The sequence below is a fragment of the Lissotriton vulgaris genome, chromosome 5, assembly GCF_964263255.1.
Source record: "Lissotriton vulgaris chromosome 5, aLisVul1.2, whole genome shotgun sequence".
NCBI lineage: Eukaryota > Metazoa > Chordata > Amphibia > Caudata > Salamandridae > Lissotriton > Lissotriton vulgaris.
Window position 1 is genome coordinate 916,832,137 of NC_141693.1, and position 26,712 is coordinate 916,858,848.

Sequence of the window (26,712 nt, forward strand, 5' to 3'; positions counted from 1 at the left end):
GCTAGCACAAAGGGGACACTAATGTGGCAGATTTGGGTCGCTCAATTGAATATACAGCGATCAGAGGCCAAGCTAGGAGGCTGCCAGTACAGAACCATACCCACTGAAGTGATATAAACATGATTTACAGGTAGGCCAACAGGGCCCCCAACTGACAAAGCTTTTAAAGCACAAGGAGATTAAAATGGGAATGACCTCAACTTCCAAGGGTGGCCTTAGTACGGTCAGAGGCAGTTAAAATAGTCCAGAGGGATCATAAAAGGCATGCAAATGTATACCTCAATTACACTCCTTTTATATTACTGCTCTTGTTTTCTCTCAAAGTTAAACCAAACTATTGTATGCTGCCTACATTGTTTAATGTAGGTATTATTTATCCCAATCAGCACTGTAAGTAAACCAAGGAAAACTCATTATAAGAATTTTCAAATCAAACTTACTCCTCTAAGTGCTGCCATCATTGCCATCTCTGCTATTGACATCTCCATTGGACCCCCAAATGGTTCACAGTATTACCTCCATACAGCTTCCCTATAGCAGAGTCTGGTAGTCTCCCGCTTGATTTGCTACATCTTTAAATCAGGAGCTGGTTCAGAAACTCTGCAGACATTCACTTGGCGCCTACAATTCTGTGGAATCGAACTTTGTTGTGGAAATAACAGCACAGGGACAGCTATGACCAGGGATGCTTTGCTCTATATGAAATTTTGATGATAATATGCCTGTTCCTTTTTTTGGTGATTTACCCTGTTGATGGTCGAAGAAACTTTAATCTGATATTAGCAAACAATTACCAATTTTAGCTAGAATTTGTCAGAGCATTTCCAGACCCAGTTTAGACTGTGGACTGAATTAATTTAAAAAACACTTCAAATGTTATCATAGTTTTGAGTTAAAATTGCTCAAGAAAATCTTTTAAAATGTAAAAGGGCCTGTATTTCCGCCAAGAGGCACTTGAAATGCAGAGCAAACAGGAAGGGATATTTCTGTTGGCATTTCTAGTCCTTATACTGTCACCCTTAAAGCAATCCCACTAATTGATACCAATAGTCACAATACACGTCACTTACTAGTGAAATTCAACCATTTTTTAAAGGAAACATGTTTTTGTTTCACAAAAAAGATACATCTGAAACCAGAGAATTATTCAGAGCCTGGATTCTAGAGAGTATCTACTTGTCATAACCAAGAAGTCCTTGATTTACAACACATTTTTGTCTTTTACTATTTGATATTGAAGCCCTTTTCATTAAAGAGTACAATCTGAAAACAGACCAGGCAATTGCAGTGACTTAATGACTGGACGTTCGTTTAGTAGCAATAGTGTAGACATTAACTGGGGTCATCTATTCACACAAGGAAACGTGGGAAATAAATATGCACCACCATTAAGAAGGCTTAGGGTCTCATGACGAGTCTGTCAGTCCATAGACAACCAGACTCAGGGGGTCGCGGCGGTGGTTGTCTTCCGACCACCCTATTACGACCAGGGCAGTCGAGCATACTCTGGGACCGATGCAACCAACGGGGTTATGTAGGAGTCTTGAGGCCACAATATGCTTGGCGGGACCATTGCGGTCCCGCCAAGCATATTACAAGTTTCCTCTCCGCCATGGCTTTCATGGAAGAGAGCATGACATGAAAACCGTGGCAGAGAGGAAACAAAGGGGGCCCTACAGGGCCCCCTCTTGCATCAGGGCCACGGGGTGCATGCAAGGGGGCACATGTTGTGCCCCCTTTGTGCATGCACACTAGTACCTGCGTTGCATGGACTGCAGCATTCCATGCTGTGCAGGTTCTGATTTGGACGTTCTCATTGTTGTGCCTATTTCATAGACACCATCGTAGGAATGCCAAAGAGCCACACACCAGACAGGAAAACACTCCTAATCTAGCGGGCTGTTTAACCACGACGTTAAAGTTGCTGGAGCGGGGCAGTCCGGCTCTCGCTTGGCCAAAATCGTAATGAGGCCCTTATAGTGTTTTTTTAATGTCCAAGTTGAATATAACCTATACCTACTCTTCTCTGAGAAAGAAACTATACAATTTGTGTCAAGCTATGGGTCTGACCAGACTCCAAATGAATCAACCTGACTGCAGCTTGCTGTGTCACTCACAGAAATCCCTGGGTATGCGGAGGTTAAGGAGACAGATTTCCAGGCATACAGAAGGAGGTTTCTGTGGATTAAAGTATTATTCAACTCAACTAGCGCACTTCAGTTAAGGACTCACTTATCTTGTTTCAGAATACCCATTGCTCTCTTGAAGGAGCTCCTAAATAAGGGGAAAGTTCACACTTAGTAAAAGTAATCATGATTTAGTGCTCCTGCAATCCAATGTACAGACATACCTACCATATACAAAGAAATGGGGGATGTGCAATGACTCTAGGAATTATCCATGAGTTACCGGACTATATTTACCCACCCATAAGAGGTAGGTACTGTAAATGCTGGAAAGGTAGAATTGCTCAGTTCACGTATTGGGCAGGGTAAGGATTGGTGAATGCCTTTTTGATAAACAATTGTAGTAAGCATAGCAGGAAGAAGAAACTAACTGAATGGTCCCCCTAGCCAGGTTGGAGCAAAATCTTGAGAAGAGGGAGGAACTGGCCAGAATTCGTTTGGAAGAAGGCCAGGGATTAACTCCCATACATAGACTGGTACTGAATATAAAAGTACATCCTCAGAACCACATCCGGGAACCAGCTTAGCTTTTGAGTTCTAGAATCATGAACTACTAAGATTTTCATTTTCTACCTGTTGATTGTCAGTCCATTCCTAGAGCACTAGGTCAGGGTAGCATCAAGAAGATGCTGCAAGTCAACCTTGGTTCTCCTGATCAGGACTAGATCATCTACATATGGCAGATTTGAGAGCTAAAAGCCCTCTTGTTTGGGCAGATGAGCATTAACTGCTTTAAGAGTCGGAGAAAGATCTGACAGGAACAAGTTGAATAATGTAGAGGTGAGGGCACAGGCCTGCTTAAAGCCTTGTGTGTTTTTTATTGGCCTAGATAGTTGAGTGCCATCACCGATTTTGATTCTGACCCATGTTTCTATGTCCATGAGTTCGAGGGCCCTTAGCAGACCTGCCAGGATGTTAAGGTTGGCCAATTTTCACCACAAGTCCCTTCCGGTCGACCCTATCAAATGTGGACTTATAATCAATGATGTCCAGTTTGACTGGGAGGTGATAGATCTTGTCCATTCAGTTAATATGGATAGTGTCATTATGTTGACTGAGGTCCCTGTCTTCTTAGTGAAGGCAGTTTGGTATGGTGATATGATGGAGTTAGCCTCCACCACAGTAACATCCCAGTGAAATATATGGTTTTGTTCTTGATTAGAGCTACTAAGCGATAATTTGCAGGATTGCCCCCTTAGAAGATCGGCGCCAAAATCGAGCCTAGCCATGAGGGAGGTATGCGGTTAATCTGCAAGATGGTGTAGAAGAGAGGAGTTAGCTGTGCTGTCCAGAATGTTGGTTCTTCCTTGTAGATGGCAGGATGAATTCCATTCGGGCCTGGAGCCCCTCCCTTTGACCCTATACAATTTGTTTTGAAGAGACATTGCACCATGTTGATTTTAGGAAATTTCCCATAGCTTCCTCTGGGGCGGACAAGTCATCTACCTGAGCGCTAGTTTGTCCTGTCTGTGTGGCTGGATAAAAGAGATCGAACAGAAATTGATGCCAGGTTTACTCTAAGATATTTGAGGAAGTCTCATTTGGCAGATGTTTGCCAACTCTGTTTACAGTCCACCAAAGTTTGCAGAGTTGCTAGTTTTGATATCATGCAGAAATGTTACCTAGTAGAAATTCCATCGCTCTATTTGTTTGTTCTTTTTCTCCATTTCTAATATTTTTTTTGTGACTCGTATACTGTGCAGTGTAGTACAATCCATTGGCATCCTTTTACCTGCCCTGAAGGGAGCGCCTTAGCGCCTTGTGATGTGCTTGATGCATTTTTTTTTACCAGGACCAGCTTGGTGTGCAGGTAGGAAAATTCTGAAGTAAACCTTTCCCATCCAGTCAAGGGGTCTTCCACCAGTGTGAGTATATTTGCTGTTAGGTGTTTCGCTTCAAGTGTCCATGCAGTGAGACGCCCAATAGTACATCCAATATGTTTATGGTTGATTGTATGACCATCGATCCCTTGATCAGCCACAGATGCACGGTCATTCATGCCTATGTCAAGGATTTTCTCTTGTGGTCGGTGATCACTTTCCAGTTTCTTCCCAAAACGTAAAGAGGAATTGGTGTTCAGCAGGGGGAGGCTCACAAAGGAGTAATCCATTAGAGATGCCCCAGAGGATTTTAAATACGAGTGGCTTGCCGGTTTGGCTGGGGATATGTGTCCATTTAGAGCTCCGAGGCCAAGGTGTATGATGTTACCTTGTAAGGGCGTCCTTTCTTCTTCTCTTTGTGCCACCCTGTAGTATCCGGAGATGGAATCACCTAGATGCTGTTCTGTGCCTCGGTGACCACGTAAGTGCATCGTTTTTTCATTAGCCACATATTGAAATCCCCTGACATGATAAGGTCAGTATTTGGCCTCTCAGCCTGAAGGGTTGTTGTAATGTCGATCAACTTATCAGAGAGATCAGTCATTGATCTAACATTTGAATGAATGCACACATTTATCAAGGTGATTTTAATGGAGTGATCATTCAATGTTTTGAGCATCATTCCCACTACCTGCAGGCCAGGATCATTGCTGTTCTGTTAACGGCATTAAATTGCAATGGTGAATGCAATGTAAATGGCAAGACCGCCTTAACTGCGGCCATACTTGCCATCTCTGGATGCTGGAATGAAGTGGTTGGTGTATCCCTCCAGGTGAAGCACCATCTGTGACCATGTCTCTTGTAGGGGCACTATGTCAAACAAGCATAAATAAAGGAGAATTTCAGGGTCTTCCAACGTGTTTGCCAGGCTGTTCATGTTCCAGGAGCATAGCTTTAGCACCCAATCTGGGGGGACGACTGCAAGAGTGCTTTGTAATTGTAGATGTCTGGCATAAATCAGGGCACCCGACAACCAGCCCCATTCAGCTGCCACTCCAAGACCAGGTGCAGGTGCAGGTTTGTCCAGAAGCATGCCAATTGGAATATTTGGAGAGTTTTGTGATGTACTTACGTCATTTCTTGGAACCGAGTAAACTGGTCTAAGTTGAGTTGAAGAGGTGCCTTCTTTCCTCGATCTCTCCAGGATATATTGATATCCCGGGGTCCTTGGAATGGGGATTATGATCCCCAAGTACTTGAGGATCTCTGTATTTTCCAAGACCTTCTGTGCCAATTCAGAGGATTGTCAGGTTACCTTGGTCATTTTGTTGCACTGCCCTGGGCCCCCGTTGATGAACTCTATTGAGAGTATGTCTTGTGTTGAGACGTCTCTAAGCGGGCCCATTGATCGGACAAGCCTCAAATTGTTGCCCCTATTCAGTATGTTGAATGGGCCCCTGGAGGTATATTTCGGATAGAGGAGTGTGCAGGTTGCTGCAGTCCAGAATTGTGGCCCCTCATGGGCCATAGCATTTGATTCTAATGATTGTTGGTCTCTGAGTTCCAGATAAGGGCTTCTGGAGATTCTCCTGTGACCAGAGGTGGTGGAAAATGCAAGTTGTATGATGCCATCTCAGTTTAAAGCCGTATGTCAGGCACCTCATTGTTGTAGATAAATTTGATGTAGGGGGCAAGGTAGGGCCCATCATTGTAGAAGCTTGAACTTTTGTGCTTGGGCCCCATGGATAGTTGGGGAGGGCGGTGGGCCCATTTCTGTAGAAGCTTACTCCCAGGCTCTGTTGGATTCTTGACCTAGGTCATGAGTGGGTGGAGCTGGGATCTTCCTTTAGTTAAGAATTGGATATGTGCCAATTTGTGAGCTGCAATAGGTTTTTGGTAAGACCTTTCCTTTTTTTGCTCTCTTGCATTTAGGATTCCCTTTCATTGGTAGGTGTTCCCTGCTGGATTCTTGCGTGCTTGTGAATTAAGCTGATGTTTCCCCTGGACTGGTTTCACTAGCCAGTGCACTCTGGGTATTGCTGTCTGTAGTTGCCGCCTCTGTGAAATCTCTAAGCCCAGGTTGGATAACGGGATCTACTACACTTTCTTTTTATCACCTTATTCTTGTGAAGCCTCCCATTGCCCATGTCCTTCAGGTCATCCAGTAGCTTAGTCACCATTTCCGTAATGTGTATAACTTGTCAAGGACCAGGGAACATTTGCACCACCAACCTGGGGCCTCTGCATCCACCTGTGCTCTTTTCATAGGGTTGTTTATGTTACCAATCTTATCGTCAATTCATGCTACATACATTGCTAATGTGTTCAAGAGACTAATCTGTAAGTCCCTTTTGTTAGCCTGGAAGTTCACTGCCTCCACTGAACTCCGCAGGATTCCAAACATTGTTGTCCAAAGCAGCTCTTTGGGCCCTTGGGGTCCCTTGTTGCCGGTAATGATGGGGCTAGAATTTGAAAGTGCTTCATTGCCATATGTGGCCAGCATATTCTCCCATTCTTTGGAATGAATGTATGAAAGATATCTTCAGAGGTCTCATGAGTCCTCTTCAGATGGGCAGTTAGATTAGCTACTTCTTTCTGAGATGTCTTATACCTTTATGTCCATTTCCATTGATGACAATGTTGCCCACGTGGGATGCCTGAGCATAGCTGGGGTGGTCACACTACCTCCTACTTTGTAAGCTAAGGCGGCCTCCGACACAAGAGCTTTGCAATTTTTTATCCTCTTCATCAAGTTGATTTATTAGGAGGGACAAGTCCTCCTCTCCCAGTGATGAGCTGATTAGAGGCTGTGACAAATCTCCCCCTCTGTTTGTTTCGGGTCAATCTTCGTGGCTGTGGCCTCTCCAGTTCCCCATGATGCAAGAGGCGAAGAGAATTGATTGGACAAGTTTTAGCCACAGGCTTCTCCTCCCTGTCCTGACCAGCATGGTCACACTCCTTGTGGGGTGGCCTTGGTTTACATCCAAACTCTTTGGTTCAGGGAAGCATCCCGGACTTCCTACTTGCCAACAAGGTGGTGTAGCCTTTGGCTGGATGACTATAGTGGGGCTTAGGGGGATGTGAAGCCCCTTGATGCTGGTTTTGCTAGAGAAGATTATGGATTCTGTATCATTTAGAAAATGTATTTTGGTCATGAATTTCGGTTAAAAGCAGTTTGTGTTCGAATTAGCTCCTTCAGAGGAACAGATTGCGACCACATGCAAAATTGCTGTAGAGTTGTTGTAGGAGGAAGAGACAGCTACTAAGTCTGTCCGCTTTCTTTTTTTGTTTTGGGCCACCACTGGTCCTTGAGATTTCCCAGACAGCATGGCAATGAATGCGACCATGATGCACAGTTACTTCTGGCGGCCTGGAGTTGAGTCGCGGGGTGTGAGGTATCAGACTGCTGGGTAGGTGCAAGCCACACCAGACTAACACGCTACTGCTTTCCGCGCCTCCCTCACGGATACCAGCTGCCTAGGGTCTTTCATAGCCCAAGGATCTCAACACAGCCACTCTCAGCTCACAGGCAATTAGCAAGAAGCTTGTGGCTTGTAGCTCCCAGAATCAACCAGAGTTTCGATTCCTGGATCCTGTGCCCTGGGGCATCACTAGCTGCTAAGGGGGCGCAGCAAACATGGTCTGTACAGTCAGGCGAATGGGTGCAGCTAAGTCTCTCTTTCCCTTGGAAACCAGAGGCTCAAAGTGCTTCTCCTGGCCAGCCTGAGCCAAGCAGTCTTGCGATGAGCGGCATGATCACCTCTATGTGGAAAGTTGCCACTCTGGCTAGTGTCAATTTGGGGTTCAGAGGGCTAGGAACAGCTCAGAAGCTCGCAAGCTTCCAGGTTTCCCTACCACCCCCACTGAGCCCCTCAGTGAGGTACACAGGCTTTCAGCATCCCCTTGACAGCTGTTGCCCCTGTGCCACCAATGTCCAGAGCCAGAGGATGGTGCCCCTGACAATATCCGGCTCTGAGACTCTAAAGCTCTGAGACCGCGGAGCTTGGAGCTCCCAGCACACTTTTGCCCCTATGATGTGCTAAAGTGAACTGCCGTGAGCTGGGCTGCGTCTGTCCAACAGCATGTCGTAGGACCACAAGTATGCTGCACTGGTGCTGCTGCTACAGGCTCCACCAAAACATGGGGTTGTGTCACAGGGACACGAGCACACTGGCACTGGGCTGCAGTCACAGAGGATTACAGTGGGGATGAGCAGAGACCTGAACTGGAACCCAGAGGCAGCGGGCTCCGTGGGCGATCAGCAGTGATCAGCTCCTGGAAGTGGAAGGGCGTGCAAGCTCATGCTCCGGAAAAGACATTGAAAATAGTCAGTCCAAGTAAAAAATTTAGTATATTGAGATATATCAGTGGTGATCTCTAGACCCATTCTTTTTTTTCCAACTCTGCTGAAGCATTGCCAGCCAACCCAATAAAGCCTGATCAGTGTGTAGACCATACATATTGTAAAAGCAAGGTTGTATGCTCCTCATCAATTGAAAAGCATATTAAATCCCAAGGCAATCATGTCTTTATTTTTTGGCAACAACAGAACAAGTTTTGAATATTTAAGTCGGAAATATAAAAATAAAGTCTCAAGTTACAGAGAACGTGCACTATAATTGTACAATGAGTCAACGTGAGATTTTTGTAATAAGGTGAGTCAGCGATCCCCATTTGACGGCAGAATGTGGACTTTTTTTTGCTGTGGTTTTATAATGCGTGAACTCAACCCTGAAGTATGAGTGCTTTACATGAGCACCAGTTGCATTACAGACAGACTCATTAATTTCTATGCATGGCGAGATTAAGTGATTTGCCCAGAATCACAAGATGTTTCAGCCTCCCGCTAGACTCAAACCTGGCTCCCCAGCTTTAAAGTTGGCCACTGTAGCCCTTAAACCAAAGCCTCTGCACTGTACTGCTATTTTCTGGTTTCACAACTGGTTGTGGCTAATGGCTCGTACAACAGGGGTTAGGGATGACCCGGCCTCTCGGGTGGAACTGGCCTTACTAGGCTTTGATAAATTGGCAGGCATGCTCTATAGGGCCCGATCCCTTGTTCTCTTCTGAAGTGCACCGGGTGTTGTTGTCATGCTGGGGGGCGGCACTCCGATTTCTGGGTTGGGACTGTCATCTTACCAAGCTGACCCCCTTTTGGCAGAGTGTGTGGCTGCTCACACAGCTTGTCCAGACAGTTTTGTACAGTGGGGGAGGATTAGCGTTACCTATCTGGAGGAGGTCATGTCGAGCACCCAGGTAAATTCATTTCAGGCATTGAAGAAACAGTAGCAGCTCTCCCATACCCAGTTTCACAAGTATTTGCAGCTGTGTCAGACTGCCGGCATCCTTGTTGACACGCAGATACCAAAATGTAGCCCCCTGAATGCAAAACTGATGATGGGGAAGGTGCAGAAAGGGAATATCTCCCTGAGTTACCGTTCCCTCATCATTAATGCCACCGAGAGTCTCCTTAGACTAAGACAGAAAAGGGGACCTCAGTGGGAGAACTTGATGATACAGACTGGCGGGAAGCTAGACTGGCCCAAGGTAACTGGCGATTTCCATGCGCCTCAAACTGGTTCAACTCAATTCGTAAGCAGCCATGGCAGCGGCCATGACAACGCAGGCTTTACCCCGCGCTGCCATTACGACGCTGCTTTTACAACGCAAGTTGTTACAATGACTTGCGCTGGAGGGCGCTGTTGGAAAAGGAATAGTTTAATTTTCTATTCCAACACCTTCCCTACTGTAACGTGGGCTGGATTTGGAATAGAAAATTAAACAATTCCACAATCCAGCGCCTACAGCGCAAGTCGTTGTAACGACTTGCGTTGTAAAAGCAGCGTTGTAATGGCAGCGTGGGGTAAAAGCCTGCGTTGTCATGTCATACATCCACTCAATTATCTGCATATTGCGTATATTATTGCTCAATGGCTTCAACGGGCCCGCAGATTGGCTTGAGCATATTGTCCTAGATGTTAAATGCTGGAAGCAGATTTCTATCAAGGTGTTTAGTCCTCTCTGGCATTAGCTCCCTTCTGGGATTAACCCCTCCCATGCTTATTCATGAGCTATGGAACACTCACACGCGGGGCTAATTCCCAAGCTGTGCTGAGCGTTCCATTAAACGGGCATGGTTGTGACAAGATCAGCTCGTCATGAGCACACGAGAACCGTGGCTCATGACGAGCTGAGCTCGTCATGAGCACCGGGGCGATGTGCGCGCCCCCCTCCCCCCAGCACAGCAGGGGAATGTGCCCCGCAGCCAAGGGGTTAAATTGGAAAGGAACTTTCTGCTATGTTGGGCCGCCTGCTTGTCTTTACTCCCAGAGTGGTGCTGTTGGGATTACTGTAAGATATGTGGGGGGGTTATAATGTTGGTGGCTAAGTGAGAAATTGCTCATAAGTGGAGGTCCTCATTTTCTCCCCGGTGGCAGACTGGCAAAGGGGGTGGACTGGTGTGCCCAGCTGGAGCAAATCATATACAAAGCTCGGGTTACTCTTGTAAACATGAGAAGGTCTGGGTCAGGTGATAAGCTTACCATGAACTAGATGTAGGGATTGCTTGATTATTATGTGTTCCTCTGCTGATGTAGTGACTGGATGGACAAAGGCCTTTTTTATGGTTAGTTGACTTTCTAGCTTGTACCGGAAGTATCACTAAATGTGGTTATAAACAAAACTGAAATACCTGGGAAGAAATGCACCAAGGAAGCTAGAATCATGCTTAAAGTAAATATCGTATGAAAATGGAAAGACACTTGCAGGGTAGATTATCAAAAAGAAACACACCCATCTGTGTTATGCATTTCATAAATTATACAAATATTAATTGTGCTTCCATAACACCAATCTTTAGCGTATTAAGGTATTTACAAAAAAAACGCACTTGCTCTAACATTATAGAAAGAATAAACAGTTTTTTTTAATGTAAAGCCCATATTTATCCAGTGTAAACTGTCAAATCTTTAAAATGAGGATCAAAGCACTCAGACCTCAAAACTTAATTTGACCTTCAGATTGCACAAAAATCACGTGATTAACTACCATGGTGTACAGAGCTTTCCACCATTAGTCAAAAATTAAAGTACCTCAGCGTGTCGAGCAAATTATGTAAACATACAAAAGTACACTTTAAGTACCAAGAACTAAGAAAAAAACTATATTTTTATGGAAAACTCCACAGTTTCTGCAATAGATACATTTCTCAAAGACGTCAGATTTGCTATTGCGCTAGTTAGATTCTTGCTTTAGAAGAAAGAACATTTAAAAAATAAATGTGGATTAAAATCGAGGCCCCGATACAACTCGGTAGATATTTGCAGCTTCGAAACTATCTAAGATAAATTGACCAAATATCAAACACCTTTGAACAAGACACTTAAAAACTATATGAAATACAGATCTACTGCGTAAACTGAATATTCGATAACGCTCTTATATGAAAGGCTACGGGAAATTTGAATTTCTATTAAAAAATAGTGATTAGTGAAGAGCAAACATGAAGGTTCCATCTGAAAATGTATCTGCATTCAAATCCGTTGAATAATGACAAAAACATGTCTTCCAAATACAAAGGTTGTAAAATAGGCCACAAATACTGGACACTTGGACACTTTCAAAACGAACAGATGTCCGGTTATTAACGTCTCAAAATCAACTCCTGAAAAGCATAAATGGTTTCCAATCAAAGCATCTCGTAAAATACTTGACATTGCAATGTCAAATACGTGCAGAACTGCATTGTACAGGATAGTTTTCAGTTTCACTCTCACTTCTCACCCGATCACCGGCAATCTATGGAGGACAAACTCTATCACCAGTTACAGTACTTGCATATTTCAAGTGGCAAGACGGTGTGCAAGCCACATATCAATTTGAAAGGTCTATGCCATGCTACAAGGGCCAATATCAGGTTGTTACTCAGAACACATGTCAGTTTTTATAAACTGTTCTATTACTATCCTCTTCCTGGTTCTAAATGCTCTACCTATTTCTAGGACACAATCCAGCACACACGAATCAGAATAGAAACCATGGATTCATCAAAGACAGTGCACTATCTCTGATGCCACAAATCAGCAGGGTAGTGCCCACCAAATTCTACTTTTCAATTCCCTAATAAATGTTCCCCCATGCATTCTCTGGAACATCACAGTCCTGTTGACAGGCTTTTGTCTCAGCTTAGCTTGAGTACTGCAATTCCTTGTGTACAAAATTGCCTAAATACCTACTGAACAAGTTGCAGCTCATGCAACCTAGACATGGCTTACTGGATGATTTTTGAATTAGGGTCAGTCTTAAAAAGGTCCCTGTGGCATAACATCTGGTTGAACTGCACTGGTTACCAGTTGAATGATAGTTTCGATTTAGTCCCCATGTATGTGCAATAGTGCAAGTGCTTGTCTTGTTCCAGGATGCCTGTGTAATAACTTTCTTTTGTATGCTCTGTCTAGGGCCCTGTAATGCTCCTCGATAATAGCTCTCATAAAAATATCTTCCTTTAAGCGTTCCCTCTGGGGTGGTACATCCTGCTCTGTTGACCCTGTCAAGCTATAGAATACTTTGCCTCACTCTTTCAGACAGTCCACCGACCACTACCTAGTTTTTTTTTTCCCTGTGTGATTCGTTTTGATGTTTGTAGCACCAGGGAAACCCTATTTTGCTTCAGTGTGCTCAGGGCAGCGTCGGATTGGTAACGCGGGCACTCGGGCAATGCCCGAGGGGCTAGTATCCGAATTCCTGCTGTGGGCTGCTTCTTTGAGAAGCCTGGGGGGCCGATTTGGGTGGATTTTGCATTATTTGATGATAGTAGCAGCCCAGTGGTTGCCTGTGTGGCCTTTCTGGAGGCAGATGGGCGTACATTACCTGCCTTTTATCAACGGCAGAGATGTTACTCCCTTTCTCTGGCGGGCAGGCCCATTAATATATGCTTATTGAGAGGGGGCAGGAGGGCGGTGCAGAAGTGGCCTTACTTGTTTTCAGGTGTGTTTCGCCAGTGTAAAATAATCTTTACATTTTTTTTAAACCCGCCCCCACCCTTTTTTTTAAATAAAATTTTGACGAAGCAGTGTTTTGCAGAATGGCAATATGCAAATGATGGCCACTTTTTTTTAGCATGTCTGGGTCGATTTTTAATCCCAATCCAACCCTGGCTCAGGGCCTTAAATTGGTGGGTCCCGCCGGGTCTTAGACCTGGCAGTAATTCAAAATGGATATTGAAGCGGGTCCTTGTCTGGCCCTCTATTCAGGTCCTTAACTGTAATGCAAAAACACTGATCCTTCTTCTGATTAAAGAATGTAAAAAGCCTTAAGGTAATATATGTCAACGATTTTGTTTCTGTTTACATTTGACATGTTTTACTTAATATTTCCCCCTCTAAGAGTGTTAGCTGTTTCCAGGATGTTATGTCACTGTATTTTTCATTGTATAGTGCATACTTTGAACTGAGTCATCTCTAGATGTTTATAACGGCCACGGTTGAGAGCCCTGGAGTTGAGCTGAAGGCAGTGCAAGTGTCTCATTGTGCTTGTCAGTGGGCCAAAAACAGTGTTTAGAATTTGTGATCATCCAATCCTTGGCCTCTTTGTAGAGCACACAGAGCAATGGTCACATATTCCAGTTGCAATAGTGATTCTGTTGAATGTGTGTGAAGGAAGGCAACATATTAGCGAGGCAAAAGTAAAAGAAATTGCAGTGCTTACATGTGAATGGGTTGGTTGTGTGTTTGGAGGTGGTGAAGTGAGAATGTTTGAAGAAGTGCATTTAGGAGAAAGCGAAAAGAAAGTGCAGAAGAGTAAAGAAATTAGTGCAAGATATGCAGATAGATTAGATGTGGACCGAAAAAGGTGTACGTTTCCCACAGAGTGAATATAAAAGTAGTGACTGAGACACTCTGAAGACTGCTACCCATCCACAGCCCTCAGTAATGTTTATATGAGTGTCACAATTTCAGAAGTGAACATCTTAAAAATTCATTATTTACAGCAAAATCATTATTGTTGCTTATTTATTTTAAATAGCTAACAACCATTGGCAAAGCCAATAGTCCTGGCTAGTTTTAGGAGTATGTCAATTGTTGCCCTACATATCTGGATGCAATAACAGAACACTTTGAGAGGAACCAAAATACCGGTTGGATGGGAAGCACAGAAATGTGGTTTATATGCTTAAACCACACCATTATTTACATAGGCCACATCCCTTTTAAAGAACCTCTCACTTTTTTAATCTCCCTTAACGCCCTGAGTGTGCTATAAGAATAGACAATCAATAAATAAATTGTTGTCTAAAACATGTAAAATAAGTCAGATTGCAAAGGCCTGCCACATGCTGCAGAGGTTGACCATTCCTGAACTTCAGAGAGCATGAAGTTTCCACAAGTTGCAGCCTGAAGGTAGAGAGCACAGGGAAAGGCCGCCTTTCAAAAACATTGTCTGGCCCCTGGAGAGGGTGAAACAAGTGTGGTGGGTGACTGGAATATCAGTTTCTAGTTAACCACTCTTTGGAATATGGGTAAATATATCCCCATATACTCGGGGCTTTTGGCAGAGCAGGGGCACACTGACGTGTGATGGAGCGAGCAGATGAATGAGATTTTGTTCAAACTTGCAAAGTTAAACTTCCATAACAAATGTAATCGTATTAATAAGCATGTATTGAAATGATTAATCAACTTAGTTTTAAAATGCATACATACAGAAAAACATGTGGGACTAATTTTTATGTTCTATGTTGCAATTGCAAGTATGTGGAAAATAATAAACTAACCTTGTCTATTGTCTTTGTCAGTATTAAATGCGGCTGTTTAATTAATGGCATGTGCCTATTAGTGTGCTTATGTGATGTTATGTCTTTTCTGTGGCAAAAGCTCGTGGAGAATCGTTATGCTCAAAAAGAGGAAGGTTAATATAAATGCTGCTTTGTGTGATAGCCAGGTAACATAAATTAACAGGGTAATAATTAACAAAGAGGGTGGGTAACAGAATGGGTCTCAATTCTTTAATTATTACTGTTTTGTGTTTGTTTAAATATTAGTTTCCGTGAGAGGCCTTTGGCCTTCAAAATATGGTGTTTTCGAATCCTGTCCAGAAAGGAGCCTTGCACAGTGGAAAGTTTTACCACGTCGACAATTTTGTCAGAAAATACTGTTGAATAAGTTGTGCTTAATGTGCTCATGGTGAGAATGTCCAAGGACAGGAAGCTGCAAGGTTGCCAAGGCAAGGAAGTCATGAACTGTAGCTCAAATAAAAGATACTTTTACAAGGAAGCAAAATGACTCGAAAGCAAAGGACATTAGGGCTAAAGAAAAGCCCCTTCTCGGTTTGGAGATGGTTATGACATACTGGTGGACTGACACGGCTCAGCCAATGACAAGTTTGGATTTGGGAAGAAGAATGCAAAATGTTGTTACTTTAGCTAGTTAGAAAGGTATAAAACCTGGCTCATGGGGAGGAGGGAATCTCTCCTCGTTTTCTGATTCCTGAAGGGTGTGACGTGCTGTTGGACACTTTGGCGCACGTAAGGATAGCAGACTTTTATGATTCTTCTATTAGGTGAAGAGAGTTTTTAGACAGGGAGTTAGAATTTAGGGAATGGAAACTTATATTTTGTTTTAAATTCATGCTAACTGATTTGTCTTTAATATGTCAGTCTAAAAGTCTTTTCCTTAAAATGATGCTTTCACTTTGCTAATAAAATAAGATTCTTGATTAAAAATGCTCTTTCTTTGAATAAAAGTTAATAAAATAAGATTTTGAAATGACAAGCTGGTCTTGTTTATTCATGGTCTAGTTATCATTAGTTGATCCATTCGCCTTTGTGACTTAATTAAATGACATATGTTGTTTTAAAACCATGATAAGAAATGATAAACTGCAGTTGTAAATAAATGTGTAAATAGTTTGTGAATAGTTCTGATTAATTTGGTCACATGATTCAGTTGCTCAAAAATTGTCTCGTAGGTTTATGGGCCTTGGTAGTGATTCATGATTAATGGTGAGTATTGTGGAGATGAGTAGCGTTTGTGAGACAGTTTTTCATTAGGAGCGCTGGATCACGTGCAATTTCAGTGGCATTATCATTCACTCATGTTGGCCTCTAGACTTTGCTGCAGTGCACCTGTACCCCTCTCACATAGACTGTGCCCTGACTATAAACATATGTAGCAACAGATTCAAACAAGTTGTATTTAATTCCAAAAGATGGGCCCAGGTGCGCATATTGTGAACACTATTTTCCTTTCACCTTCGTGACACTCATTTAAGTGTATTTTAGCAGATCCAAGATGAATCTAACAAACGAATACTACATAGGAAGACCACTGCTCTGGAAAAAGGTGCACACACTCAATTCTTGTTTGCACTCACTCTTTGACACTACATTTCGCTGGAATGATTTGAAAATTGCGCCAAACTGGAAATACCCTTAAGTGGACTGTTAGATTGGGCGTGGCGCCTGTAACATTAGCTGGCCATTAACTAAAATGTCCACTCATGATTTTACAGCCAAACCATGATGTCTTACTCGCCAATTCACCCCAGCATGTCTATGGAGATGACAGGCTCTCAGTGGAGCCAGCAGCCTGCACAGTGATCACACCCCCGACTTGTCCCTTTACTGGTCGAGAAAAATGCAGCAAGCATGTCTGAGGGCAATCAGTTTTTACAAAGTGGCCAATAACATCCACATGAAACGAGTCACTGTTACAGCCTCGTGCAATGATTGGATGTCCTCTGGCCTCCATCTGACACGAGCCCATTGGTATTCCACTCACGCCTCCCCTCCATCCTTCTCGTCTGTGTTTGCTGTCTTTTCCAGCAATGGAGAATGCTTTCTTTGCACTATCATAAGTCATCTCCCGATGTAAACACGGGGCATCCACTAGAGCGCAGGCAGAGTAGACACCCCCCCCCCCCTTTGACAAATGGCTGGCATGGGGTTAACCAGACATTTTATTGGGAGCTGGCAGCCGACCTCTGGAATTGCAAAAATCAAACATTTCTCCGCATATGTTTCCGCTGCAACAAACCTCTAGTTATGCCCTTTGTTCCTTCGTCCAAATCACACATGGCTGGGTAAAGACATTTTTCTACAGAAAATGTGATTGAAGTAACTTCCTCCCAAGGGTGATTGGTAAATTAATGCAAACTGCTGGTGTGGATATGAATGAATCACCAACGCCTGGCGTGTCAGTGTTGCACCGGGAATTATTCAACATCACATTCATAAAAAAAAAGGATCCAACGTCACTAAACTATCTATCTGCTCGTCCCATGGCACCAGGATGACTAAAGCCTCGCTTCAAGGGAGGAAGAGCAGCGAGTCTTCCGTCATTTATTAAATGATTCAACATTGCGGTATGTCTGAAACTAATTAGCATGATCGACAGAGAGCAGGGCAGAGAAGGGAGAGGGCAGCGTTTCAAAGATTTAATGATATAAAACGCAAACGAGCCTACCTTTTTAGCCCGGCCCTGCTATTTATATCGCTTTATTGTGACACAGTCCTCGATCGAACTTAGACGTGCCGGGAGTGCGTCTAATTACACGTATAAGCAGGCCTGCCTCCTACCATCAGGGCAGGAAGATAATTAAGTTTACACGTTCAGAATTGAACATTTGTCTAAGTTAATGCCACGCCGCAGAGGCAGGGCGAAAGATACATTCCCAGTTGCAGAGAACTTTACATATATAGAAGCTATGTACTTACAAACAACATATGAACATTTCTATAATTATGAACAGAGCCATATAAATGTACATGTACGTGACTCACGCACGACCAGTCTCAAGTTAGCATTATTCACGTACTCACCATTAGCACTGCGAAGTTACTGTGACGTGCGCATTGACTGGTGGTTAAAGATAGCGCTGAGCGAATTATGTGGCTCCCTTTTCCACGCCAGCCTCCATGTCCGTCTAAAACGTCATCATTCCAAAAGGCTGCATTGGGGTGTGAGCCCTCGGCGCCGCGCCTCGCGCCTCTGCTCACAGCGTCGGGGAGCTGTCCACGGCTGGACCCATCTGCAGAGGGAAGAAGCGAGTGGAAGGGATGGAGTGAGCATCACCGGCGCTCAGTGCGTTACATTCGCAGCTGCATTATCCGGGCATTCTAGGGGCTGATTGATCGGAAACAAAGTTTTACGTCGCGCTCATCCATCAGAAAGGCCATTGCAGCCTGTTGATGTTTTCCTGGGAGGCGCAGAGCCCTCATATTAAAACTCAGCAGCACATTGATCAGAACTCGTTTGTGCTGCTGGGAGATGATCAGTCAGCAGTGGGCATAAGACAGCGTGGGCGCGTTTAGAGACTTAGCACTAACGCAGTCTTGGACGCTACTAAACGGCATATAACAGAAAGTAAAATGAGATACAAGTGGTAATATTGACATCATGAAATGCTGTCACATAGATATTCAGTCATAAAGCCCAAACAACCCTTCTAAGGCCAGCGCACTGACAAGGTAGGTAGGTATCTACGGAAGACCCCGCTCCTCAGGCTGCACATACTGGACGGAGACGCCTCTCATATGCCAACAAAACTGCTGAATTGATTACCTTTGATCCCACCATTCTTCCCATACCTAACCCCCACCCTCCCCCTTTCACCCCTCGTACTCTCCCCCGTCCGAAGATTTACCTTCTACCATAGTTTACTCTGTTCATTTCATAACCCCTGTGACCTTTTGCTATACGAGCTCCCATTTCCACAGATTCCCCATCACCCCACCTCCCACCTGTGTAACCACTTAGCTAAATCATTTCCCACCTTCCGCATTCCCAATCCCTTCACTCATCTCCTTTTCCCAACCTCTCCAAATATCACTCCATCACCTCCTGATCTCTACGCCCTAGCGCCAAGAGGCACGCCGCTCAGCACATTGCGCTATAATGGGTACTCACTCGCTCTCGTGTAACAGGACGTTAAGGCTCCAAATCCGGCGTGCCGTTCTCCCCCAGACAGCTGCAATATTTTACCAGCGAGCAATGGCCAGAGACGTCCTCGTCCCCGGCACGCTCTGCTCCAACTCACTTGCCGCAACAGACACCCAGATACTCACACGGAATCAGGAAGAACGGCAGCGCTACGGAAATAAAGCACTTTCTACGCCCGGAGCTCCTCTAAATGCGACAGTCATTCAGGCGCTCAGATTCCTGTTGCACCGGCTGACAGGCAGCGCGCGGGAGCTGCTCTGCATTCTACAGCACGCCGTGAAATGCAGCGTTCAGGCTGACGAAACAACCGCTAAACAGCCACTTACCTATTTCAGAGTACTCAACTGCTGTGACCACCGCCCGGCATTTACCGGCATCTGCGAGGTGTGATGACTTCCCAGGGCAGGGGGGTAAGTTCCCATCCCGAAAGACGACGAGCCGCAGCCTGGAAGTGCAGTTATCAACAGATTGCAAGGATGGAGCCTCCCCGAGCAGAGCAGCGGCGGCTCCAGTGTGCTGTACAACGAGCGAGGAAAAAGAGGGATTTAGAATGCAAGTCACAACAGGGTGGCTTTCATTATGTTTTAAACTCCTGCACCAGGAATATAGGCTGTCTCTGTTTTTCAGCAACCTGGCTGCAGCCGGGGATGCAGGAGCTGTAACCATGGGAATGGGACTGCTACGGCGCATATTAAAAGGGAAAACGTTTTGATTGCATGTGTGCGTCTATATGGTCAAGCTCCCTGCTGCAGAGGTGAGAATGGTTCCTGCCGCGCTTGCTACGGGGTCCATCAACACTGCAGAACTGATTTAAAGAGACAGCCCCGACCATGTTTCCCCTTCACTTACAACAGAAGCCGACAAGTTACATGAAAGCCTCTCTCCAAAAGTATTCTTTGGGTTCTGAAATCCTTTCAGTAATATCAAATAATTTGAGCGCTACATGAGCTCAGAACATGCAATGGCAATAAAGCAAACAACAAAGGCCCCGCACTTGCCGCTCCGCATTGATGCAAGGCTGCTAATCACTGCTTTTGATAACTTATAGCTATGCAATTAATTAGAGGAACATATCATTTAATTAGGCAATTACAATTCTCTTGTGTAAACCATGAAAACGTTGCCTTGTGTCAATAAATATTTTTGACTGAGGAATTTTTTTCTGAATGAATATGCATGCTTCAGTCCCTGTGTCTAAGAAATATGCAATGTAGTTCTGATTCTATGCAATCAGCTAAAAATGTATTTGATTGATCATATATGTGTGTGTGTGTGTATATGTACATATATACATATTTCATTTCATTTCAAAACAGCTTTATTCGACAATTTGTCATAAAAGCACAAACATACATATTACAACATACACATTTTAAAATATAAATATGGGAGACCTAAAACAAATTCAAGAAGTTATTAAACAATTGATCTGTCGAATAAGAACAATCTACAATGATTAAAAGACGGTACCATAGGATACAGATAAGCCGCTAACATATTTCATAGTTCACAGTCACTAGTTGTATTATAAAGGATCGTTAATAAATAATCAATTAGTGCATGCCTGGAGGAGCGCCCTGGATCGAATACACCATGCCCATCCCAGGAATTTGGCCAGTGCAATTGCTATTGGAAGGGTTGAGTCCGCAGTTAGGACTCTTAGCGCCACTTCGTGGCTACTAAAGCCTAACTGCTTACAGATGGGTATAACCCATTTAGAGCGGGGTTTTTTATACAAAGGACAGAAAAACAACAGATGACTAATCGTTTCCTGTCTGTCTATACATTTGGGACATGCATGCTTAGTGGCCCCTCTCCATTTGCTGGTGAATGACCTGACAGGTATAGTGCCAACCCTTATCTGGAAGTATAATTTCCTGTCCAAGGGTTTTTCAATGGCGTCCCAATATAGTTCAGAAGCAGGCCTTGACTTAAATTCTACGAACCGGCCTGTTAGGTGATTTACTCGTCCACTAATACTTGCTGTAATAGTTATCATTTCCCAGTACATTTCCTTCAGGGACTTCTTAGAGGGAAAAACAGCATTAAGGGGGTCATCCCACAATTCACTCAGGCCCAACTTTACCAGTAATGCCCTGATCTTCCTCAACCATTTAATCTTATGAAAGCGATCTGCTTCCATTACATCCTTGAGACCTTTTACATAATGCGACAATTCAACCGTACTCCACAATCTTCGCCAATACAGTAGGGGGTGAAGTTTTGCCAGGTCCGTTACTGATCTTCTACCAAGATCTAGCAATAACAGTCGCATAGGAGGGCTCTTTGGAACCATGGTAACCCTTCTTAAAAACGAGTTATCAGCCGTGATTAGGGGGCTTATATTCGTAAACCCCCATAACTCGGCTCCGTACAGCGCAGAGCTTAAAACCTTCAAGGTATAGATCTCCAGCAATGGGCTTATCGGGTTGGAGAGGGATGTTTTAAATTTAACTGCAAGATTCCCTGCCTGTTGATTATACTTTAGTAATGCCACGTCCATTTGATCTGTCCATCTCATGTCAGCCTGCAGCGTGACTCCCAAATAAGTAAAGGCATCAACTTTTTCGAGGGGTGCGTTGTTCATATATATCTTTCTCCAAAGTGACTTATGTTCATTAAAAGTCATAAACTTTGTTTTTGCTGTGTTAATTACCAAGCCCTGAATGGAACAAAATTCCTCAGACCTACGTAGGGCTTTATGCAAGCCACTAGGTGTCCTTGAGACGATCAGGGTGTCGTCCGCGAACATGAGGATAGGTATATGTTCACCGGCCAACACAGGGGAATCGAAGGGGACCAACGAAAGGTACTCGGCCACCCCGATCACAAAGAGAGAGAACAGCGTCGGTGCTAACACACAACCCTGTCGCACTCCCCTGTTCATGGGGAATGACTCTGTAACCTCACCCCTGGCCCCCCCATTGGACCCGCGCGTGGTTATCCTCATGTAAGCGGATGATAAGGGATAGCAACTCAGGAGCCAGCCCCATCTCCCTCAAGACACACCACAACCTGCTGCGCGGTACTAGATCGATTTAGAGGTATGTTACAGCAATTTACATGTCGCTACAAGTCGCCACCATTTACTCGCCAACATGTCTTTATTGTTCTCAATTTCTTAAAAGAGTATGCCACAATTGAGCTTGCATGAAAATGGTACAATGTTTTTCCATTTCTTTCCAATTTTAAACCGCACTTTGGTACAATGCCACTAGTGACCCCACCTTTTTCTTCAAATTTACAGGTGACTACATAGAACCTCACAAGGGTAAGATTGTAAATTACACCTCTACCCCCCTACATCACAAATAGTGATAGGTAGATCTCTGTTTATTGTTGTCTTTGTCCTGACGAATGCTCTCAGACCCACGGGCCAACAGAGCAGAAACATGTCGACGTTTTGTCAATACTACTAATATATGCTATGGATTCCTAATTTTCCAAGCGAGCATACCAACTTCTTTTAAACTAGTTGTCCACCGATACTAATAAAAAAGAGTATCTTAATCGGCTGGAAACTATTTTATTCTTTTTGTGCCTTTTTCTGTTGGGGTTATTCGAATTTTTTATCTCTGGAGACTGCCACGAAAAAACCAGAGAAAGCCTCGGGCGAGGCTAGGCAATACACAATTTTGTCAAACCCGATGATTGCTGCCAAAACGTTTGTGTGGGGCGGAGAACAAGATATACCGCTTCTCGTTATACACAACGTTTATGAGGGTTTCACAATATTTTCTCCTGGTATAAGTGGTAACAAGTGTCCTATCCAATTTTGATAATCTCTACTGAGTTCCGGGTAACAGATAGGACAACCTTTCCTCGTCCCTCTATTTGATGCATTCATATTAAGCAGCGCACAGCTGCGGGAAACCTGCTTTGTGATTCTTGTTCATGAACAACAAGAACTCCCTTGAAAATTGAGAATGGAGGACATGAATGGTTTGAGTTTTTCGGGGAGCGACATAAGCGAGATTTTAGCGGCTCACACGCTAATTCAGAACCCAGACTTTGTACAAGTATTAGCACAGACTGATGATTAGGATAATCTAACAGCAAAAAAACAGGAACAAATAAGAGTTGCTATTCATGGAATAATAATGACTGAATATTTGCGCTCTAAAATAGCACCACGAGGATTGTGGATCACGAATGCGCCAAGAATTTATTTACACGACCTGGCATTCAGACGTGATTGGTCGGCAATTTCGTGGAAGTGCACCCTTGACTATCTAGTGTTAATAGTCAAAACGGCCAAAAGACTCTCAGATGAACTTCTAACTCAGATAGAAACCTGTGAAGTAGAACTAAAGAAAGGCATACAACCTGCAGTGTACAAAAAAAGACTTGAAGAGCTCAACAAGGAGATATCAGAAAGTGAGGATTTCCTGATGCAAAGTAAATTACAAAAACTAAGTAAAGACATTAAGAAATTCAGTCATGAAAAAATGCATCCCTATACCAACAAAGATTACAAATCATCAGCTCCAAGAACAGATAACGACTCAGATGGCTGGGATTCCTCAGGAGGATCCGATACAGGGTCCGATGACTCTAACAGTCGACGAGGCAGAGGGCAATACCGGTCCAGACCACAAAGAAGAGGCAATAGATGGCCTAGACAACAATTTATGGGCCCCCCAATGCCATTCTTTCAGCCATATATGCAACCATATGCGGGTTGGATGAATCCTTACAACCAAGGTCCGCAACAAATGCAAAACTTCATGGGGATACCTCAACAAGGGTCTAATAACCAGAACCAAGATCCTTTTTTATTGAGGGGCCAAAACCAAAGAGGAAGGAGAAGAGGCATAACATGGCAAGACCAACAGCCAAATGTCCAAACAAGGAGCATGACCTCGACAAAGCCAGGGACCAGCAAAACGAGTCACTGATAGTGAACCTAAGCCCAGTGACCCTTTCGGTAGACCAAGAAAATGTCCTGAACAAAGGACTTGGATATGTCCCTACCCCCAACCTTGATGTATTCCGACTCAAGTGTGAACTATCAGAGTTTTGTCGTACCCTCAAGTTAAAAGCACACTTTGGGGAGTCGCCAGCAACTTCTGATCTAGGAGACACGAATCTCCGTAAAAAATCAAACTACAGCCCACCGACCAACATGGTACCAGTAGAAATACTAGCCTTCGAACAAGCGGTCCTAACAGGAATTGATAACTTGGCAGCTAATGTGCGAAGACCCTTCCAGAACTTAACGAGATCAGAAAGAATCGCTTTGGAAGAACTTCAGACAAATGAGAATATCGTCATAAAACCCGCGGATAAGGGTGGAGGTATAGTTATCCTCGAAAAAGAAGGCTATATGAATCAATGTCTTGATCTATTGGCGGATGAGAAATTCTACACCAAAATCACAATTGATCCAACCCCAAGATTACAGACAATCATTGCCATCATGGTTCATGAAGCCGAAACAAATGGCTGGATAAGCAAAAAAGAGGCTGATTTCCTAGTAACTGAGAACCCTAAGATCCCCTATTTCTACTCCCTCCCCAAGACACACAAAAACAGAATACCTCCTCCAGGCCGTCCAATTGTGTCGGGGATAGGGTCAGCACTGGAACCCCTATCTAAATTTGCGGACCAATTCCTCCAACCACTTGTCAAAAAAACACCAGCCTACTTACAAGACACCCGAGATCTGTTGAATCAGCTGAAAGATCTAACCTTTGACCCCACCAAGATGCTCCTGGTGGGATTAGATGTTGAATCCCTATATACGAGTCTGCCCCAAAAAGAGACTCTGGAAATGTTGGAAGACGTACTTTTCATGGAGAACTGGGATTTTAGAACACCCAGACACTTTGTTTTGGAATGTTGCCGGATGGCACTCACTGAAAACTACTTCGAATTCGAAAACCAATTGTTTTTACAGAGCCATGGGACCTCCATGGGCAGTGCCTTTGCGCCATCGGTGGCCGGACTCTACGTCAGTAACTTTGAAACTCATCATGTACTCACAACTGCCAACCCATACGTTTCCAGTATCATCTACTGGAAACGTTATATAGACGACGTCTTCTTGATTTGGCTCAATAACAAAGATCTGAAAACTTTTATCGACTGGCTTAACACACGTGATCCCTGGTTGAAATTCACATACACAGCTGATAAGGAAAGTATTGACTTCCTAGACCTAACGATCTTTTCAGAGAACAACAAAATCGAGACAAAAACCTTCAGAAAACCGACTGCTAAAAATAGCTTGTTGTCCTACAAAAGTTATCATCCTCAACCGCTCAGAGACAACCTACCTTACAGCCAATTTTTGCGCTTAAAAAGGAACTGCAGTCAAAAAAAGGATTATCAAACACAATCACGAGCCCTGAGTATCAGATTACAACAAAGACACTACAAAAACAGCATAATATCAAAATGCCAAAAAAGAGCCCAGAACCAGCCGAGGGAAAACCTTCTAACATCTTTTGAAAAAACTGAAAATAAGGACCTCGTAACCTGTGTGACCACATTTGGCCCTGCAACATACCAGGTCAACAAACTGATCAGTAAGAATTGGCATATTGTAAACACTGGCAAATTCAACTGGCCAAAACCCCGTTTTGCGAATAGACGTACAAAAAACCTACGTGACATGCTGGTTCATACCCGTCCAAAACAGAGAAATCCAACGAATCAGATCAGAAATATAAATATGGCTCCAGTGTCAGGCCACTACCCATGCGGTTCTTGTACAGCTTGCACTTCCACATCCATTTCTAAAACATTGCAATTGTCACCAACATTCACATGGACCCAGCGACAACACAGCAACTGCAACTCTTCCCATGTGATCTATATGGTCACATGTCCATGTGACAAAAAATACATCGGTATGACCTGCAGAAAGGTTAAACTGCGCATAGGTGAGCATAAAAGCAATATACGCTTAAAAAAGAACACAACCAAACTATGTGCACATTTCATCGAACAAAAACATAGTATTGAAGACCTGAAGTGGACAGTTATAGAAAAAGTTCAAGACAATACACCCAACGTTGAAAAGGTGTTGTACGAAAAAGAACAACGCTGGGTGGACCGCCTTAAGACTAATAAATATGGTCTAAATGATGATATTTGCTGGCACCACTTCGCACGCTGATATTAGCGGTTTGTTAATCTGAACACTGTCACTCATAAGCCTATGAGATTCTAAGTTCATCCCGTCTACAAATGTACTCCCCAAGGGACAGGTACAGTCCGTGTCTTTTACAGAGGAGATATATTTTTTTTAAATATAATTTTCTTTGATTTAGTGCCTTAATAATTATGAGACAATGATGTAGATAACCTATAATTACTTATCAGGCATACAACATTTTCAATAATTACCTTTGAAGTTGTTCTTCGTTTGTATACAAAAGTCTCATTTCTATCTCCATGATCAGCGTAGTCAAAACGCCATTGGAAACGTGCTCTTGGCGTCCAGGAGGCAGAGCCAGCACAAGACGCGGAACACATTTCCGCTGCGGGTAAGTCGTCCCTCCACCGCCCTCGCTCATCCACACCTTATAGTACCAGAGTGATTAATACCTTGATTCTCTGATACTGTTATAGCCTGGAACCTCCTGAGGGAACCTTTTTTAAACACAATTAAGGTAAGACCTCACATGGGGTATGACGGACTTCCTTACCATTACGTGAATGTGCCGAACACTTACCATTCCCGTTTTTTCTATCAGGTTCGCACACTCAAGTTCACCTGATTTAGAGGTATGTTACAGCAATTTACATGTCGCTACAAGTCGC

General features: G+C 43.8%; 1 protein-coding gene across 1 annotated transcript in view; it reads right to left on the bottom strand.

Annotated features, from left to right (window-relative positions):
• Positions 1-19,632, bottom strand: part of ADGRA1 (adhesion G protein-coupled receptor A1) — a 791,567-nt gene extending 771,935 nt beyond the window's left edge. The window contains exons 1-2 of the mRNA XM_086922531.1: positions 19,269-19,632; positions 17,823-18,031 (exon numbers count right to left, since the gene is read on the bottom strand). Coding sequence (XP_086778657.1) covers positions 17,823-18,031; positions 19,269-19,632 — 573 coding nt within the window. The remainder of the gene's footprint in view (positions 1-17,822; positions 18,032-19,268) is intronic.
• Positions 19,633-26,712: the final 7,080 nt, after the last annotated feature.